Source organism: Poecilia formosa, unplaced genomic scaffold, assembly GCF_000485575.1.
Source record: "Poecilia formosa unplaced genomic scaffold, Poecilia_formosa-5.1.2 Scaffold308, whole genome shotgun sequence".
Taxonomy (NCBI): domain Eukaryota; kingdom Metazoa; phylum Chordata; class Actinopteri; order Cyprinodontiformes; family Poeciliidae; genus Poecilia; species Poecilia formosa.
In genome coordinates this window covers 559,905-578,484 of record NW_006800247.1, presented here as the reverse complement: position 1 = coordinate 578,484, position 18,580 = coordinate 559,905, and the positions used below count along the sequence as shown (strand labels likewise).

At 37.0% G+C, this 18,580-nt stretch overlaps 1 protein-coding gene across 3 annotated transcripts; it reads left to right on the top strand.

The window, feature by feature from the left end:
* Positions 1-396: 396 nt before the first annotated feature.
* LOC103152358 (transforming growth factor beta-1-induced transcript 1 protein) lies at positions 397-18,523 on the top strand. 3 transcript variants are annotated; one of them, XM_016661058.1, is made up of 12 exons: positions 397-414; positions 8,750-8,800; positions 9,599-9,747; positions 9,826-9,881; positions 10,148-10,281; positions 10,910-10,988; positions 12,570-12,654; positions 13,480-13,683; positions 14,443-14,616; positions 14,704-14,785; positions 16,146-16,294; positions 17,401-18,523. In XM_016661058.1, the coding sequence occupies exons 4-12, from the start codon at positions 9,841-9,843 to the stop codon at positions 17,665-17,667; spliced, it is 1,215 nt and encodes a 404-aa protein (XP_016516544.1). In that variant the 5' UTR covers positions 397-414; positions 8,750-8,800; positions 9,599-9,747; positions 9,826-9,840; the 3' UTR covers positions 17,668-18,523. The 3 variants fall into 3 exon arrangements, with proteins under 3 accessions (XP_016516544.1, XP_007572859.1, XP_007572860.1); XM_007572797.2 differs by lacking the exon at positions 397-414 and adding an exon at positions 1,661-1,888; XM_007572798.2 differs by lacking the exons at positions 397-414; positions 8,750-8,800 and adding an exon at positions 1,663-1,888.
* The last annotated feature ends 57 nt before the right edge of the window (positions 18,524-18,580 follow it).

Below are 18,580 nucleotides of genomic sequence, written 5' to 3'. Positions count from 1 at the left end.
ACAAAACCAAGAAATCACATTTATGTAACTATTCACAGTTATGAAGCTTAAAATTGAGATGTTTCTACAACATAAATGGAGTCCACCTGTTGTAAATTCATTTGATTTGGGCTTGAATTAAAAGTTAGCACTGATCTCTTGCAGCAAGAAGACATACAAATGTGACACAAAACATGCTAACTTTCTTTGCACAAAATTATTTTATATAATGAGATTTCAGTCTGGTCAGTTCTGCCTATTTTGAGCTGTTTTAGGGCCTCTGTCACTTTAAATCCAAATAAGCTGCTGCTGGCCACGCCCCCCTAATGTTTACACTCACACGTGAAAAAAGGCTTTAAAACAGATGCGTAATTATACAACCGATCATCTCTGAAAAGCAGAAGCAAGACGAATGCAGCAAGTGGACTGTGGATGGTAAGTAAACAACAAAAACACTCGTGTTTTCCAGCAGCACGTTGTACGGAACACGGCAGTAAAACCAAAGGTGCTGTTACGCAGCTTGGGTTGCTAGGTGACGGGCTAGGCTTTGCTGGGGTTGCTAAGCAACGACCCAGAGCCTAATTTGTGACGTTACATTCCGAGGGTTTTTGAAATTGATCATTTTCAAGTCACCAAAAAACATTAAGTTATTGGCAAAAAAAAAAAGTTTTTATGAAATAACTTGGCAAATAAAATTAAAAGTTCAAGTCTTGGTGTGGTTCTGTTTCACAACGCATGTTGATGTGGATGTACATGGAAAATGTATTTTCTGCTCTCATATCTGCCCTAAAATCTTTGAGAACCACTGAAGTGGTTAAAGAAAAATTTCCCTTTATTGTCATCGTGTTTTTTCAATAAAGCTTCAAAATCTACTTCACTACAGAAAAATTGGATTTCAAAATGAAAAAAACAGATTATAAATGTCATTAACAAATTAGAATTCAAAAGAAATATTTAATTTATAAAAGCCAGAATGATAGGAAAACATTGCCTTAATTCAGATAGAATATTAAATAGCCTTAATATTTCATTAAGTATTATACCAAATTGACTTTTTTCTTGATAAAGCTACATTTGATAAAGCAACAAAAAAAAATACACAGCTTAGTCAGTATTAGGGCCATTTTAGATGGTTAAGAAAAGGATGACTGTTGAGATTAATATAAAAAGTTATTTTTTTGTAGCACTTTGTCTACCTTTCAAGCTTGGAAAATTTGACGTTTTTTCAAGAAAATTTCTGAGATTAATATCAAAATTTCTGAGTTGTTTTTTAAATTACCTCCTCCTTTTATTTACAATGGCAGAACAATAGTTTTCAGCCGGTTGCCATGGAAATCACTCCCTGCGCTCCCACAAAAGGCAGAAAAACATCACTAATTTAATTTTCAAAAACGTAAATAAATACATTTTGACATCAGTTTGTATTTATTTTCACAGAACAGAAGGTTTTACACCAACGTGGATGTTTAAAAAAGGGATGTTGCATGTGAAGGACGCAGTAGCGTCAGTAATAACACTTGGTCGCAGCATTGGTCCATCCCGCCGCTGTCTATCTCCCTCTCAATCCGTAGTTTTCTATCCCAAATATGGACCGGGAATGTCCAGGATTACGTCTTTCTTGCGAGCGCCGGAGGGGGGAATGCGGGTTTGTAGCCACATTTATTTAACTACGCCTCCTCCGGTCTGAAAGTCTGCTGGTAGGCATTGGACAGGAAGAGAGTTGGAAAAAGAAACGGGACGCCCTCCCTCTTCCTCCTCCTCCTCCTCCTCTTCTTGCTGCTTCTTAGCGGATAACGGTGTCCAAGAAGTTATTCAGGACCGAGGGAGACAAAAGCGCGGCCATCAGTCATAAATGTTCTGGTTTTAGAGCGAAAAGCGGCCGGCTGTGATCAGATCATGGAGGATTTGGGTGAGTACTGTAGCAGCAGATCTTCGTTTCGTTGTAACTGGGATATCTTGAAGGGAATCTGTGGGAAGGGGCGGTCTGCCCAAACAGAGGAAATTTGGCCTCTGTTGATCCTGGCAGTCAGAGTGCAGACATGCAGAAGGCTTAAAAATAACCCATTTCAGTAGAAAGGCATGCAAAATGTTATTTATTCCTCTTCAACTTCTTCACTGTTTGTTTAATTGTGACGCTGGAGGAAAATTGTACGTTTAGCCCAATGAGTTAAAAATCTGTAGACTGACTTTCGATTAAGTCAAGTTTTTGTAGATGAGGCTGAATGCAAATGCATGCCACACTTTTCAGACATCTTCCCAATTTTATTTTTTTAATTTGGAAACTAAGCCTAATTTTTTTCCCTTTCAGCTATTACCTTATAGTTACTTAGATCCATTTTATCCATCACATAATGAAGCCGCCACCACCATGTTTTATGGTTTGGATGGATTTTAAGTGTTTCCTCCACAAACAGCTTTTAGTATGTAGGTCAAAACATTTTATTTTAGTACATCTCAAGTCAAGATTTATCATGTATTTGAATGATTAATTGATTAATCGTGTTTAATTATTGAAATAATCGTCTACTAATTTAGTAATTGATTAAACGTGTAAAAATACAATAAAATAAACAGATGATAAACACTTCTGTTGCATTTTGCTATTGCCTTATGGTAATTTCAATAGACTAAAATAACAGATCAAACTAGGGCTGAATCAATTAATTGAATTAGTCATGATAAATCTATTATTGAAATGATTGTCAACTAATTTAATTTAATAATTTAATAATCGATTAATTATTAAAGTTGTTTTGGGAAGAGAAATACAGTAAACAGGTTATGAACACTTAATTTTGCTCTTTAAAGTTGTCTTATGGTAATTTTAATAAACTAAAATAACTAAGACTGAAGCCCCAGTGTGATTAATCATGATTAATCACGATTAATCGTGAATAGATTAGATTTAATTGGAATATGTGGGCTGAAAATGGCCTTGTTCTGAAAGAACAACATATTCAGAGCAGTAATTGAGTCAAAACTGTACAAAAAATTTTATACATTTTGCATTTAAGATTAAAATAAAACCTTATTTTTCAGTAAATATTTTCCTGAACTCCTCAAGTGGCAGGGTTAGCTTCATCTGGTTCAAGTTCTGTATAACAAAAAATGTCTTATTAAGCAGTTTTTTCTATTCAATAATTTGTCAGTTAATCAAAAATTTAATCAACAGATTAGCCCTATGCTGTATGGATGTCAAATAAATCAGAAAGGGTTGAACATGTTGTCCTTAAATAATCAACCTATGCCAAAGAATGCTCTTATTATGTTTTAGGCAATAAAACATTTTTCTTACTTAAAAAAATTAATTTGATTATTTGTTTATTTTCATATTTTATTGAATTTCTATTGCAAAAGAAATATAGCTAAGTTAACTGGTTAACTGAAGTTTTTAAATCAGATTAATCATCAGAATAATAGATTAATCGTCAAAATATTTGATTAATCATCAGAATTAATCAGTTTTAATTCATTTCTATTGTATGAACGTGGTTAACTGAATTTTTTTCATCCAATCAATCAACAAAACAATCAATTAATTGTCAAAAATATTTGATTATCATCAAAATATTTGATTAATCATCAGAATAATTGATTAATCGGTTACTAAAATTATCATTACATGCATCCATGGAGTGGACAATAAAAAGTTGATCTGTTGGCTTCCTGTACCCAAGCCGAGCATCTCTGCAGCTCCTCCAGAGTTACCACTGGCGGCTGCTTCTCTGCTTAATCCTCTGTTCATGATCAGATAATGAAATGTTCTTGGAATGGAAACCTGCTTTAAACTTCTGCACAACTTTCTCTCTGACCTGTCTGCTGTGTTCCCGTTTGTTCTCTAACAAATATTTTCGCATTTTTACCTGTAAGATGCGAGAATCCTGCTGAAATACATTTTAGCTCATGGTTGCAAAGTGACAACCTGTGGAAGAGTCAAAGCTCTGAAAGCCACACACAACGTGAGCCCAATAAATTACTCCACATCTGCCTGACCGCTACTGAGTTTTTTTATGCACGGCCTGCTAACTCAATAAAGTCTTTGTAAATTAGATTTTAAATGATCTGCAACTGTCCTCTCCATGCATTACCTCTGACAAGCTGTGGATGCAGAGGAAAAACAGAGCGTTGCTCTGTTTAAAATCATAAAGGGATCTTTTATTTCTAGTTATTGATGTTTTTTTCTTGAAAACATGTTTAGGGAGACAGCTTTCTGTGTTAGAAATAGCCCAGAGCAACTCTTCCATTTCAGCAAGCCACATAGTTCGAGGAAAAAGGAGAAGGTTTTTCTCTCTGCCGCCCATTCGCCATTTGCTTTTTTTCTTTTTTTATGTGAAGTCGTCGGGCACTTTTGCTTCTCAAGCAACAGGAGGGGGTGAATGGCAAGATGTAGCACATCTGGGCACATCTGGATCGGATTGCACTCACAGAGGCAGGGTTACTTGGGTGACCGGGTTGGTGTTTGTCTCAGTTTACGCAGTTTTTGTAAAACTTTCAGGGAGTGAGACCACTTGTTAGAGGGTCTTTTTGGCCAAGACAAACAAGTCAGCAGGCAGAGCTAAATATGGTCATAATTCCCATTAAGAGAAGCCCAACTCCTTATATGTGCAGTCTGTATACGTGTGTGTGTGCGTGTGTGTGTGTGTGTGTGTTTGAGAAATGGCAAGAACCCAGCAGGCATGTAGACTGTGCACTAGCTTCCTAACACATGGCCATACCACAAGTGTGAATCATCCGGGTGAGAAGGTGACCACAGGGCTGATCCGAGGCGGGACATGTTCACGTCATTCGTGTCTCAGATCTGATTCACGCAGAAAATGTCGCAAGAGTTCATGCATGGTTCAAAACCAGTTGGTAAGCACTGTGTAGTTGCGTTTCCATTACAAATGTGCGCAAAACTTTGAGACCCAGCGAGCTCAAATCGTGGTAATGGCAGCTCGTGGCTTTTCCGATGCCACTACCAGCTGAAAACTTTGTAAATATTCTACAAATGTAAAAGACAAAGGATGATTTCGCAATTACGGTGTTTGTATTAAATAAGAAACAAAATTAAAATAAGCTTGTTCACTAGATATGTCATTAAAAACATGGTGCGCCATCACCCATAGACATAAGAAAGAGGAAGAGAAACACCGCCGCCATCTTGGAGCGGTCCAAAACAGCAGCACTGCGGGGATATTTTTTGTTCAAATCGACTGATTATTGACGTGAGGGCTTGGGTGATAACTTTTCACAAGTAAGATCAACACATATTTGTATGTCATGAATGGGATATTACTGTATTTAAGTTCGCCAGCGAAATGGCAGCAAACATGAGCTTTATGGTTAAAATTGGGTTTCAGCTCTGGCTATTAAGGCTAACTGAGGTTAAATCTTTAAACAAGTTTGTCATTTATTATTTACATTAAATTCTTTTCAAAATATCAAAAGTACCATTAATGTCTCATATCCACCACAAAATACAGATAACAGAACATTTCACTGGAATAGTTTTCAAACAAGCTCATAATTTCAGCTGCTTTGGTTCATTATGAATAAATATGCAGTAGAAGTTTAGTTGAAGTAAAGTTCTAAGAAATTTGAAGACTTCTTTATTATTGCTGTGCCCTGATCGTCCATCTTCTTCCTGTCGTTATGTTTTTGTTGTTTTCGCCAGTAGTAATATCCGGCTGGTGATCCGGTGTTCTATCAGATAGCCATACGCTGTCAGGATCATAGACATCATATATTCATCTCTATGGTCAGGATAACGTACATGTTGTCAGTGCGCATGATCGCGCATTAAGAAGTCCGACCATCAGTGGAGTTGTCAGTTCAGCATATGCAACAAGTTATGACGAAAATAAGTCATTAAATTGTTTATAATATGACATAATATGATAACTAGATAAATATGCGTTGTCGTGGTTTCAAAGTGTATTTAAAGCAGGTCTGGCTGCAGCTGCAGCCAACTACAACACACACCCGTGTAAAACTCATTAACCTACTTAACCGCTAAGTCAGGATGTCATACAGCTGTTCATAACAAAGTGTATGATGATCTACGTCATGATTCTATGTTGCTGATTAAATAAAATCATATGGTAATGACAGCGTATACATGTCTGAGCTAAGCGTACGACTATCTGACAACGTATGCTGATCTGACAGAACACCGGAAAAGTGTCTCCATTGCAGTTCTACAAAATACATCTATTTAGCAAAAAACCTTCTACTGAAAAACATACTTTTACTTTAATTAGGGTTTTTCCATTAAGCAAATTTATTTCCGTAATATCAAGTTGCACAATTACACAACAAATGGAAACTATTGTCAGTTCATGTGGGGTTCAGCACCAGTTGCGCAAAATGTGCCTAAGCAGAACTTTAAATATTCCGCTAATGTCAAAGTAAACACAATTTTACAGTGTGGCTTTCTGATTTCCAGCATTTATATTATTTCCATTTAACTTATGAAGCCTGGAAAAATGAAGATATACTGACTAAAGTGATGGTTTGAATGTTTAAATGCGAGAGTTTCTGCCTCATAAAGTGGTGACATAATAGATATCCGATTCCATTTGCTCTGTAACTCATTTTCAATTAACCTGAAACATAAACTAAATCAAATTCATCAAAGTTTGTCATCTGTGCAACGTTCCCTCGTTTGATCGATATGATCAGTGACAACTTGCTGACTTGAACGAAGGGTGACATCTGTTTCCATGCTGCGATTCAGGCTGAAATTTATAATCCTTGGCACCTCACAATGCAGTAATGCAGGAAAAATCGCATGCCTTGCATCCGCCAAAACTGCTGTTTGGTGAAATTAAACCTGACTTTAATTGGTGCTTTGTTGTCTGTGTACAGATGTAAGTACAGCTCAGAAAATTAGAATATTGAAAGTTAAAAAGTTTAAAAGTATTTTGTCAAAATAAAACAGGATTGACTTACTGATGCCCACAGACTATAGAGCTGCTCGTCTAAGCTCAGTTTTACAACAGATGGTCTGCATTACTAATTAAAAACCTGAATTATGTATAAATTGTTTCTTGGAAACAGATTTTTCTAAGTTTTAGTGGTGCAAGTCTTATATTATAACCAAAATTTTATATTTCTTCTTTTATTTTTTAAGTTGTTTTAAATCCAGTAATATAATTTCTTTCAGTCTTTTAGACCTTATTTAGTGTGTGACCTAAATTATAGTCCAGTTAATAAGCAAAGTGGAAAATAAATCTATCATTTTATAAAATATTATAGAACATTGGCATTAGCGTCATAAATTACATTTTCAGGGTTTTGTAGCTTAAACCCAAATAAAGTTAAGAGTAAGAATACAGTAAAATAAACAGATTATTTTACTGAGCAAACTGCAACTTCTGTTGCAGTTTGCTCTTTCCAGCTCCTTCATTGTAATTTTAGTAGACTGAAAAAACTAAAATCAAACACTACTAAAGAATTGCGATAACAGTCAGGTCAAATCAGGTCAGAACTGTTATGCTAAATTCACATTCTGCTTCTAAAACCAGAGCAAGCACTGAAAAAAAAGTACTGAGTCGTTTTTTTGTCCATGTTTTCTGTGTCTGGAAGTCAAGCTTTTTTTAAAATAAGTAACATTCGACAGACGCTGCTCTGTTACCTAGCAACCCCAGTGAAGCCCAGCTTGTTACCTAGCAACCCAAGATGAGTTCCAGAACATTTGTGCAGCTGGTTTTTACTATGCACTGCACAATGACTGCTGGAAAAGACAAGTGTTTTGTTGTTGATTTTTTTCTTTTTTTTTATCTAGGAAATTTCTGAGATTAATCTAAAATTTAAAAAAAAAAATTTCTAGCAAATTTTTGATTTTCAAACTCAGAAATTCCATTGGGGTTTTTTTATAGAAAATTTTAGATTTTTTAGCGTAAATTCAACTCGCCTTTTTTTATGTGCAATTGCCTCGTAGTTTGCAGCCATTTTCACGTCACATAAACGTTGAGTTGGGGGGCGTGACCAGCAGCAGCTAGGGAGCGTTTCTAGATTGATTTTTACCCAGAAAGCACATGGGCAAAAACCATGAGTGAAACGGTCACTGGGACTGACTAGTATATATTCTATTGAGGAAAAGTAACTATAACATATTAATTTCTCATATGTTAACATAAAGGCTCGTTTTGAAGTATAAGCTGCTACTTACAGGCATCGCTTCGAAGAATTCAACCTGTAATGCGGCGTTCATAACAGACACGTGTGTTCATCTGCTCTACCGCTAGCAAACAAACCGTACTGATTAAATAACATGAAAGTCAAGCAGTTCCCTAAAAGTCCAACAGATGGCAGCAATGCGCCATGCAAAATAAAACACCCACAGTTCCTGCTTCCTGCTAAAGAGCCCCCTGGTGGTTGAAGAAAAATCTACATATAAATCGGAATGTACAATAAATGGAAAAAAATAAATAAATCTGAATGCTCTCTGGTATTGTTCAGAGGGCCGGACCAAATGTGGAAGAAACATATTAGGTGACAACTAGCTTTGTTTCTGGCAGTCAGCATGTGAGTGAGAGTGTGGGGGTGGCTGGCTGCTGCTTGGATATCAGCAGCCAAGCACTCTTCCTCCCCTGCTTCCTCTGCACCCTGGCATGCCTCAGATATGAACGTCTGTCCCAGTAATGTCAGCATGAAGACGGATTCCCGCCTGAGCTACGAGACTGTCCTGTCCTGCAGCTGACTTATCTCTGAGGATTGAGCTGTGTGTTGTGTTTGCTCTGACTTTCTGCTGCTGTTTTGGTCACGCTGGCTGTCTGTCTCTCCTCAGGACTGTCTGAGCCGCCTTGCTACCCTCTCAGTCCTCGTATTGTTGTGTTTGGTACGTAACTGTCTGTGCATGTTCGTGTTGCACCGTGCTTTTGCATATTTTTATTCACATTTAATGTTGCATGTCTTTTCTTTCCACTCTGAGCACCATCAAAAATTATCCAGAATATAGAATTATGATCTTAGACAGTAAGTTAGGGCAACAAATTATGGTGACATATTAGGGACTTTGTAGATTGAAAAGAAAGGAAATTTCCACCAAAGTTTTTAGAATAAATTTAAGAACCTTTTGAGAAAAAAATGTAGGAATGTTCAAGTTTGAAAAGTCAGAAATTTGCTGGAAACTTTTAGAGTAATCTCAGATAATTTTTTAAAAGAAAAAAAATTATGTTTTTCTTTATTTTCAAAAAACAAAAATAAACTAGAAAAAAATTAGAAAATTTGAGATTAATCAGAAATGCTCTAGACAATCTTGGAAATTTCTGAGTTTGAAAAATTTACTGGAAATTGTAAGAGTAATCTCAGAAATGTTCAGACTTTAGATATTAAAAAGTCAAAAATATGCTAGAAAAACACTCAAATTGGAAGATTCATTTAAGAAATTTTTGGAAAAAACTAAATTTCTGAGTTTGAAAAGTCAAAAATTTCTTAGAAAAATAAAACAGAAATCTTGAGATTAAGTCAGAAAAGTTTTGAGAACAAAACTTGAAAATCTAAAAGTTTCAAGTGTTAAAAATTTGTGAGAAGAAAAACAAATTTTTGAGAAAAAATATTTTTGCTGTTTGAAACTCTCAAAATTAGATTTTTTCCCTAGAAATTAACATTTGCATGCCCTCCTCCTTCCTTCCAGATGCCCTTCTTGCAGACTTGGAGAACACCAGCTCTCCTCTTCCTCGGTGTCCCGTCTTGCTGACCTCTGACCCTCCACAGAACTCCGATGCCAACTCCCACGACTCGGCGCAGGCTCGACCGCCGCCGCCCGCCTACACGCCGCAGCAGGTCGGCACTCAGAGATTTATTTTCATGTCATATTGTGTAATTTCCTCACCTTCACTTACCATCCGTTTTGTCTCTCAGACCGTTTCTGCAGCAATGAAGTCTTCAACCAACTCCAACCCGGACAAATTATACAGGTGGGTCCGGTCTGCAGTGGACAAGAATCTCACCTCTGATTATAAATCAACACACAACAATGACACTGGGGATCCAGGACGGATTAATTTTAATCAAGAAAAAATCAGGGCTGAATCGATTAATCGTGATTAATCGATTATTGAAATAATTGTCAACTGATTTTGTAATTGATTAATTGTTAACTGGAACATACAGATAAAAAAGGCCATTTACTGAAAGAATAACTCACTCAGAGCTGTACTGTCATGTCTCCTCTGCCCTGCAGCACCGTGTGCAAACCGCGCTCTCCGCGCTCTGCAGACCCTCCGCCTGCTTTCTCCTCCTCGCTGCTGGGCGGCGGTCTGAATGAGCTGGATCACCTGCTGCAGGAGCTCAACGCCACCCAGTTTAACATCACAGGTCTGTGAGTGCATTTCCATGGGTTTACCTCAAGTCTCAGCTGTTCAGATACGGACCCTTTGCAAGTTATTGTTTAAGTCTGGAAATGTATGCGTGCACACAACGCTGGAGGGCAAAAAGACGATCCTTTTACTTGCCATCAAAAGCTACGCTGCTGCAGTAGAACAATCCCGTCAACAAAATTAAACCTGGAGATGTAGGAATTATTAGTTTAGTGCAGTGCGCTACAGCTGGTTGGTGTTTAGGTTGCCTTTTTTATTTTGTAACTGAACCAAAGGACACATAATTCCACAGCACATCTACATGTTAAGATTATCAAAGTCAAGCTAGCATAACTGAGCTACTTCCCTTTTTTTCTTAATTAAACTTTTTCCTGACCTTGTTATCTAGTTGTAGTGTTGACAATTAGTAACAAAGCACTGCATTCCTTTTTCTTTTATACATCAGGCATACATTTAAGATTTAGCGGGTTATATTGACAATTTAGCAGCTAAACCCAGAGGTAGTCATGGTCAGCCAGCAGCTTTTCGCCCCCCAGCAGAGAGATGATGGCGGTGGGCTCTAGAGCGCGTGATGTTACTCTGCAACGGGTTTAGACTTTAACTTGATGGTGTAATTTTGTCTGCAGATGAGATCTTGGCCCAGTTTCCTGCTTCTAAGAAAGATGAGAGGGACAAGATCAAGGATAAGACCTCAACCTCCTCCAGGTCTCATTTAATGAATGTATATTTATTATTTTTAAATTTGTACCATGATCATCAAACCAGGGTATCTACATCTTTCAGTAAGACAAACTGACAACTTTTTAAAACCTTTTTCAATAGAAATGCACCAATCCACTTCTTTCCAGTACCAGTCTATTCGATCCAATATAGAAAGATGGTAACGAAATTACTTAGGAGGTTTATCTTTTAAAAAATACAAACAAAAATGTGCTGAATTACAAATTAATTTATAACTGCATAAGCACGGCATATTTAATACACAAATAGCTTCACAAACTTTAACTTTATTATCACACTAAAATGTTTTGATGTGATAAAATACATGCATAAACATTTTAGAAGCCTGGAGTGATGAATGTAGTTTTTACGAAACTAAAATTTGAAATGCAAAATTTAACTCAAATACAAACTTTTTATAATTTGAGATTTAAAGTAAGTTTTGAGTCCTTTATGATAGAAAGACATTTAAATTTGTTCCCAAGTTGTAGTTTTTTCTCCAGCCAGATAAATTTCTGCTTCATAATTTGGAAGTTTTGATTTGGAGAAAAACATTCCAACAGTTTTGTTTACGTTGAGTTTTAACCAATCCGATTCATTAGCCACAGACTGCGTACGCTCATTGGCTTGAATCATTTGTCTTAGGGTATAAATGACAGCATCATCTGCGTACATTTGAATAAATACATCAGGACGAACTGAATGGAGGTCATTTATGGATAGAGAAAATAACAGCAGTCCCTGAATGGAGCCTAGGGAAACACCGGGTGATAATGGAAGAAGGTAAACTGGTAATAATATGTAAAATATTTTGTTTTAAAGTGTCAAAAGCTTTTTTCAGATCAGGAAACACAGACGCAACACCACTATCCTTATCCAATAAACGTTTTCTAAGCTTTATTTTCAAAGTTGGAAAGACTTTGAAAATAAAGTCTTTATTTTCAAAGTCTTTTATTTTTCAAACTGATGCAGAAAAATCAAATCTTTTTTCTACAAAAAAAGTTTTTTTTGTAGAAAAAATAAAATCTTGAGTTCCAAAAGTCAAAAAAATTTGCTAGAAAAACATAAATTTTGAGATTAATATCAGAAATTATATAGAAAAAAAGAGGACATAAGTCAAAAATTTGCCAGACAAAAATCCAAAAATATTTAGTTTAATCTCAGGAATTTTCTAGGAAAAAAGTAGCAGAAAAAATGTAGAAAAAAAATCCTGAAAATATCTGGGTCCTCAAAAGTTTATATTTTGCTAGAAAAAATAATCTAAAATTTTGAGTTTGTCAGAAATTTTCTAAAACAAAAACCTTTCCAAATGTTTGACTTTTGGCATTACAAACTCAGAACTTTCCTGTTTTTTCTATAACATTTCTGGAGGTTTATCTAAAACATTTAGTTTTTTGGGGGGGAAATTTACAGATTTTTATTTTTATCTACTGTGTTGTAGCCTGCATCACCTCTGCCTTCTGTTCGATGTTTGAATTTGTCCTGCAGAAGCTGCATGTAGAGAAACCGTAATCCTCAGGCTCTTCTAGACCCGACCTAACTTGATGATTTGTCTTTTTGTTCCAGCTCTTCTAAGCCTTCAGCGACTTCAGCCACCATGGAGTTGGACAAACTGATGGCTTCACTGTCTGACTTCAGAGTCCAGACAACGGTAAGTTACTTACTTCAGAGAACATGAAGGAAGTTAGAAAACTAAAACTATTTTTAGCTGAAACCGTAGATATATAGCTGGTAGATGTTCCTTTTTAGATGAGGTAGGAACTTATTTGCATCATTTTAAAACTGTTTTGGATGCAGCTGTGGGATATAAACAAAGCCCAGATGTTTACAGGAAGATTCCTGCATTTTCCAAACATCCGTGGTCTTCAGAGGATGAAGGTTAACGATCTGTTTAAGTGTCTCCTTCAGTCTGAGGTCAGAGTTCAGCTTCACAGACCAGACTTATGGGTGAATTCACACCAGTTTGCTTTAATCAAACTGTAGTTGTTTGTCTAGAAGTCTGGTTTGTTTGGGGAGATCTGAATGAATGATCAAGCAAAAAATGAACTCTGGTGCGGTTTGAATGCATATGTGAACGCCATGCGGACCGGAGACCGCTACAAAATCAGGAAGTGGACTGCAGCGCAGGGCATTCTGGGTAAATATAACCAAAACAAATGTGTGAGTTTCGTGCTTGCAGGAAACATGACTCGTTATCTTTTACCAAAGAGAAGAAGGAAATCCTACAACCGCTAAAATCTGACGCTGCTCCATTTTTGGTTACATTTTGGGAAGAAGAAAGTTATGTTCAGTGTCTTGTTCTGAGGTTTTCGTGTCATTCCCTTCAGTCTGTTCTGGCACAGCGCCACCACAGGTGAGGAGGGGAATAGGTTTTTAAAAGAGTTTGGATTGTATGACACAGGGCAAAAGCGAACCACAGCAGCTGAAAATGTAAGGTAAAGTCTTTTAAAGACGGCCGTTGTTTGTCTTCTACCAGCCAACTCCGCCTGTCAGCCAAGTGGTCACCGCGCCGCAGCGGCCCGCCACCCCGCCACAGCAGTCCGCCGCTCCAACCCAGGCCACACCTGGAGGCTCACTGGACAGCATGCTGGGACTCCTCCAATCAGACCTGAGCCGACAAGGAGTTCAGACGTCCTCCAAGGGAAACTGCTCAGCCTGCCAAAAACCAGTCGTAGGACAGGTGAGCCGCTTCATCGCCCTTTCCTGTTGCCATGTGAATCACCACAGGGGATGCAAACAATTAATGAACTGAAAGGGTTTATTAGATTAAAATGAGTCCCAGTCGATTAATGACGTCAGTTAAAGTTTTGTGTTGTAGCTTGGGCCAACCAGCAGAGGGCGCCGCTGGTCGTGATTAAGCACAGCCAGTTGACACAAGATGGCGGCTCCAAACAGAGTTTGGTGTGGGGTGAAAATTTCACTCTGTGGTTCTGTTTTAAAATAAAAACTCAACAAGGTCCTTGAGTTTCTCCTTAATAGGGATTTTTTTCAGCCGCATTGCATGACGGAGAAACAACTTCAAAAATAACTGATGTGCTTCGAAGGTGAGGATGGGATGATAGATGTGAGGGGAAAACACATCTACCTTGTCCTTTTTTAAAAAAAATATCTACATATCTTTATGTGTAGATATAAAAAAGCAGTAATGTTCAACCCAAAAAACTGAAATTTTCTAGATCATCATTATTTTTATTTCTATTTTTTTAAAAAGGTTTTTGTAGATAATTTCTGAGATTAATCTCTGTATTTCTGAGGGGGGAAGGTTTTGCGTGAAATTACTCTTCTTTTATATCTACAATGGTCCTAATACGCAATCACAAAACTCCGGTTTTTAAGAAAATGTCCGCTTATCAGTTAATCAGCTTAACTTTAAACTCGTTAGTAGATTACTTTCACTATCACATTAGCAGCAGTAAAGCCGACTGTCCGTGTGCAACAGGTGGTGACGGCGCTCGGGAAGGTGTGGCACCCGGAGCACTTCGTATGCACAGAGTGCGAGACGGAGCTGGGCAGCCGCAACTTCTTCGAGAAGGACGGGCGGCCATATTGCGAGTCGGACTACTTCACGCTCTTCTCCCCGCACTGCGCTAAATGCAGCAAACCGATACTGAACGTGAGACATAGAACCACGTTAATGAAACCAGATCTATTACGGTTAGCTACAGCTGTTTCCCTCACCTTTGTTTCTTTATGTGCTTAGAAAATGGTCACTGCTCTGGACAAGAACTGGCATCCGGAGTGTTTCTGCTGCGTCAAGTGCAGCCGCACGTTTGGAGACGAAGGTAACCGGAGAATGAAGCGACATGAAACAAGAAAAAAACTTATTAGAAACAGTTTAAGAGAAAATCTTAAACATTTCTGAGGTTTTTTAGCTAAATTTCAGACTCTGTGGACTAAAAGAATCAAAAGTAGACCGCCTGTTAAAGTGGATGTTGCATTACATACCGGTCTCTGTCTGGGCCGTTTCTCTTTCCTATTTTGGAATGGCCGCCATCTTTAATTCTGAAACGGCTTTGCTTAGGCAAGACCGGTGGCGCCCTCCGCTGGATGGCCGCTAAACTACAACACTGAAAGAAGTCCAGGTGGATAATATTAATCGATTTGAATCAGTGTTGTTATAGTCAGGTTTCCCCCAGAAAACTAGCTAAGCCCGGTGGTTGGGGACTAGGGCAATCATTCATCCAGTGTTTTTGAGTTAAAAAAATGTTTAAAAGTTGACAGGAAAATTGAAAATGTCACCTTATAATTATGTGTTGTTGAAAGATTGGAAGATTAACATCTGAACACCAATTATAAAATCTTTAAAAAATGCAAACATTTTAAAAAGACTTAAGTAAATAAGCAATGCTTAGCCTGGTCGGGCACAAGTAAACCCTGGTGGCCTGCCAGGTTTATAAATCCCTGGATAGTTAATTAAAACTAACCATGTAACAAAAACTGACAGCGAGAAAACAGTTTTAACTGAAATAAATAAAAATTGTATTTTATGGGGAAAAATTGTAACCAACTGGAACTTTATTGTGCGTTTATAAAACTAACTAAAATATACTGAAATTATAATATCCTTTGTTTTCATGTTTATGAAGCTATTTGTTAGCCTTTTGTTTTAAATGTAGTGTTTTCTCAGTAAACCTGGACTGGTTTTAGATCCATGTAGGGGTTATAATATTTCTGAAGGCTACAGCTCTTTTGCAAACAGGCAAACACAAAACATGTAAATAAAAAACATTTAGAATGTTTATCTCACTTTTATCCGCTATTCTTTTAGCATAAATGCTACCTCATACCTACTGGTTTTAGTTAGCTGTGCTATGCTAGCTTGAGGAGCAAAGTAGATTGATATATTTGACTGGCATCCAAATATTTCAGTAAATTTTTAACTTATATTTCATAATTATTATTATTGAAATATAGTTTAGATTTTATTATTTTAAAAAATCATGCGCTCATGGCCCTCTTTTGAAAACCGTGGGCTACAGCATACCTTTTTCTCTTTATTAAGAAATAGATAAGTAAATTGGGTTATATTTTGCAACAATGAAAGGTGGTTTAAAGAGGGTGCACTGTTTTTCTCAGCTGTATTTAACCGTTTTTTTTTCCTTTTGGGTGGAGTTGTTGTAATTCTGTGGTTTCCTCCTGCAGGTTTCCATGACCGTGACGGCCAGCAGTACTGTCAGCAGTGCTTCCTGACCCTGTTTGCCTCCCGCTGTCAGGGCTGCAGCGAGCCGATTCTGGAAAACTACATTTCAGCTCTGAACTCTCTCTGGCATCCGCAGTGCTTCGTGTGTCGGGTGAGTTTTGTCATTTAATCATTTAATCAGCAGTGGACCACTGATAAAAACCCTCCATATGACCTGAAATAATAATAAATAAAAAAAACAATCTAAAACAACAATAAGCTTTTAGTTTGGACCAATCCAATTTATTTTCTTATTTAAACCCTTTTAATTGTCAATAATAATTAGGTTATTGATTTGTCTTTTTGTTTTTTGCTGTTTTCCCCAAATCAGTTGATTGATTTTTAAAGAATTAATTTAAAGTTTGCACTAAAAATCTGCAAAATGTCCTGAAAATTGTGTAATCACCTTAAACTACATAACTTTATTAACAATTAAAGTTAGATTGCACTAATTTTATTTTTTGGAGATTATCATGATATATTTTAATTAGTTACTGAGTTTTGAGGTGATTTTTGTAGAATTATTTAGAAACAGACCAATAAACAGACCATGCTTATCAGTCTGTTTAGCGCAGACTGATGAACACAAAGCAGCCATGAGCGCACATGAAAAATCAGGAATATTTTTGTTTAATTTTAATCCAAAATACTAGGATTCTAACTCTAAGAAATATTTTTTTTATTTCACTTATAACATAGTAATTATGTCCTGTTATAAGTAAAATAATGCTAGCAGAATTAGTACTTTTTCATCAATATTAAGGAATTCTTATTTCAAAACTCTCCTGATTGCTAAGTTACGTCCCATGGGAATTTCGCCGTTACCTAGCAACCCCACCGAGGCCCAACCCGTTACCTAGCAACCAAACCAACTGTAATCTATGTATATATTTTTTGTACAGTTTTCACTTGAATGCTACTCTTTTTTTTAGTGTGTATACATGGGTTTTTCATTGTAAGTTAGTTTTGTTTGTGACTTTTTGTCTGTTTAATTCAGTCAGTTTTAATTCGTTTTTAAGAGTGTTTTTGCTAGTTTTTATTTGCTTAATATTGTTTAGTGTCTGTTAGTTATAGTAGTACTTTTAATTCTTTCAGTCTTTGGTTAATTTTTAGGTGCAGAATTCAAAAGAAATTTTGAGATCAATCTCCAGTTACCGATTATTCGATTGCCAAATTAGATTAATCACGATTAATTGTCTCCGCGCTGCCTGCTTCCAGGAGTGCTACAGCCCCTTCGTCAACGGCAGCTTCTTCGAGCACGAGGGCAAGCCGCTGTGCGAGGCCCACTACCACCAGTCCCGCGGCAGCATGTGCCAGGCCTGCCAGCAGCCCATCCTGGGCCGCTGCGTCACCGCCATGGGCGCCAAGTTCCACCCGCACCACCTGGTGTGCCAGTTCTGCATGAAGCCGCTGAGCAAGGGCTGCTTCAAAGAGCAGGAGAACAAGCCCTACTGCCACCCCTGCTTCATCAAGCTCTTCGGTTAGACACCCACCGCTCCACGGACCGGCTCTACGGGAGACTCTTAGGGCCACCAACAAAAAAAAGTATAAAATTCTGATTTTTTTTTCTTCTCAGAATTCTGACATTAATTTCAAAATTATGACTTAAATCTCAGAATTCTCCCAATAATAGAATTCTGACTTTGACATCATAATTCTGATGTTATTTTCAGAATTCTGACTAATTTCAGAATTTAGATATTAATTTCAGAATTTTGATATTAATAGAATTTTGACACTAATTTCGGAATTCTGACTTTAATTTCAGTTTACTCTTTTTCTCCCAAAATTACTTTTTTTGTCATCCTGTGTATGGAAAAAAGAGAGAGGAAAAAAAGTCAGAATTACATTTTTTTTTCCTGTGGCCCTAATCTTCTTCTGTACTTCTCTCATCCTCTGAATCCTTGAATAAAAGCAGATGGTTCTTCTACATCGTATCTCGGTTATTTAGTGCAGCAGTGAGGATGGAGTTGAGTCAACCAACACAGCACATAATTTGTTTTTTAGAAAATGAGATTGAGAAGAAACATGAAGTAAATTGACGACAAAGTTTCTCTCACCCATAAAATTTTAGCTTTTTTTGCCAAAGGAAGGAAAGAAGCAAATTAAATGTATTGTTTCAGTCTACGAGGTTAAATGTTATGAAAGAAAATTCCTTATAATATATTTGCTTTTTATTGCCTCAAGTACACACTTCACTGCATTTGCATTTATGTATTGTTTGCTGATTGCTAAATATGTTTACGTAAACTACCTTATTTTTAAAGTCAGGTATTGTTCACTTATTTCCCTATGCAAAATGTCAGACGCGTTTCTAGAAATAAAAGAAGTTTTTATGATGTTTTGTGTTTCTTCTTTATTGTTTTATATTGGATGAATTGTCGGTTCACTCCATGTG

What these genes read in the sequence shown, in the direction of transcription:
- LOC103152358 (XM_007572797.2), top strand. An exon ending in CACCCAGTTTAACATCACAG is followed by an intron (nt 10,282 to 10,909) that starts GTCTGTGAGTGC and finishes TTTTGTCTGCAG; the next exon opens with ATGAGATCTTGGCCCAGTTT. An exon ending in CGCAGTGCTTCGTGTGTCGG is followed by an intron (nt 16,295 to 17,400) that starts GTGAGTTTTGTC and finishes GCCTGCTTCCAG; the next exon opens with GAGTGCTACAGCCCCTTCGT.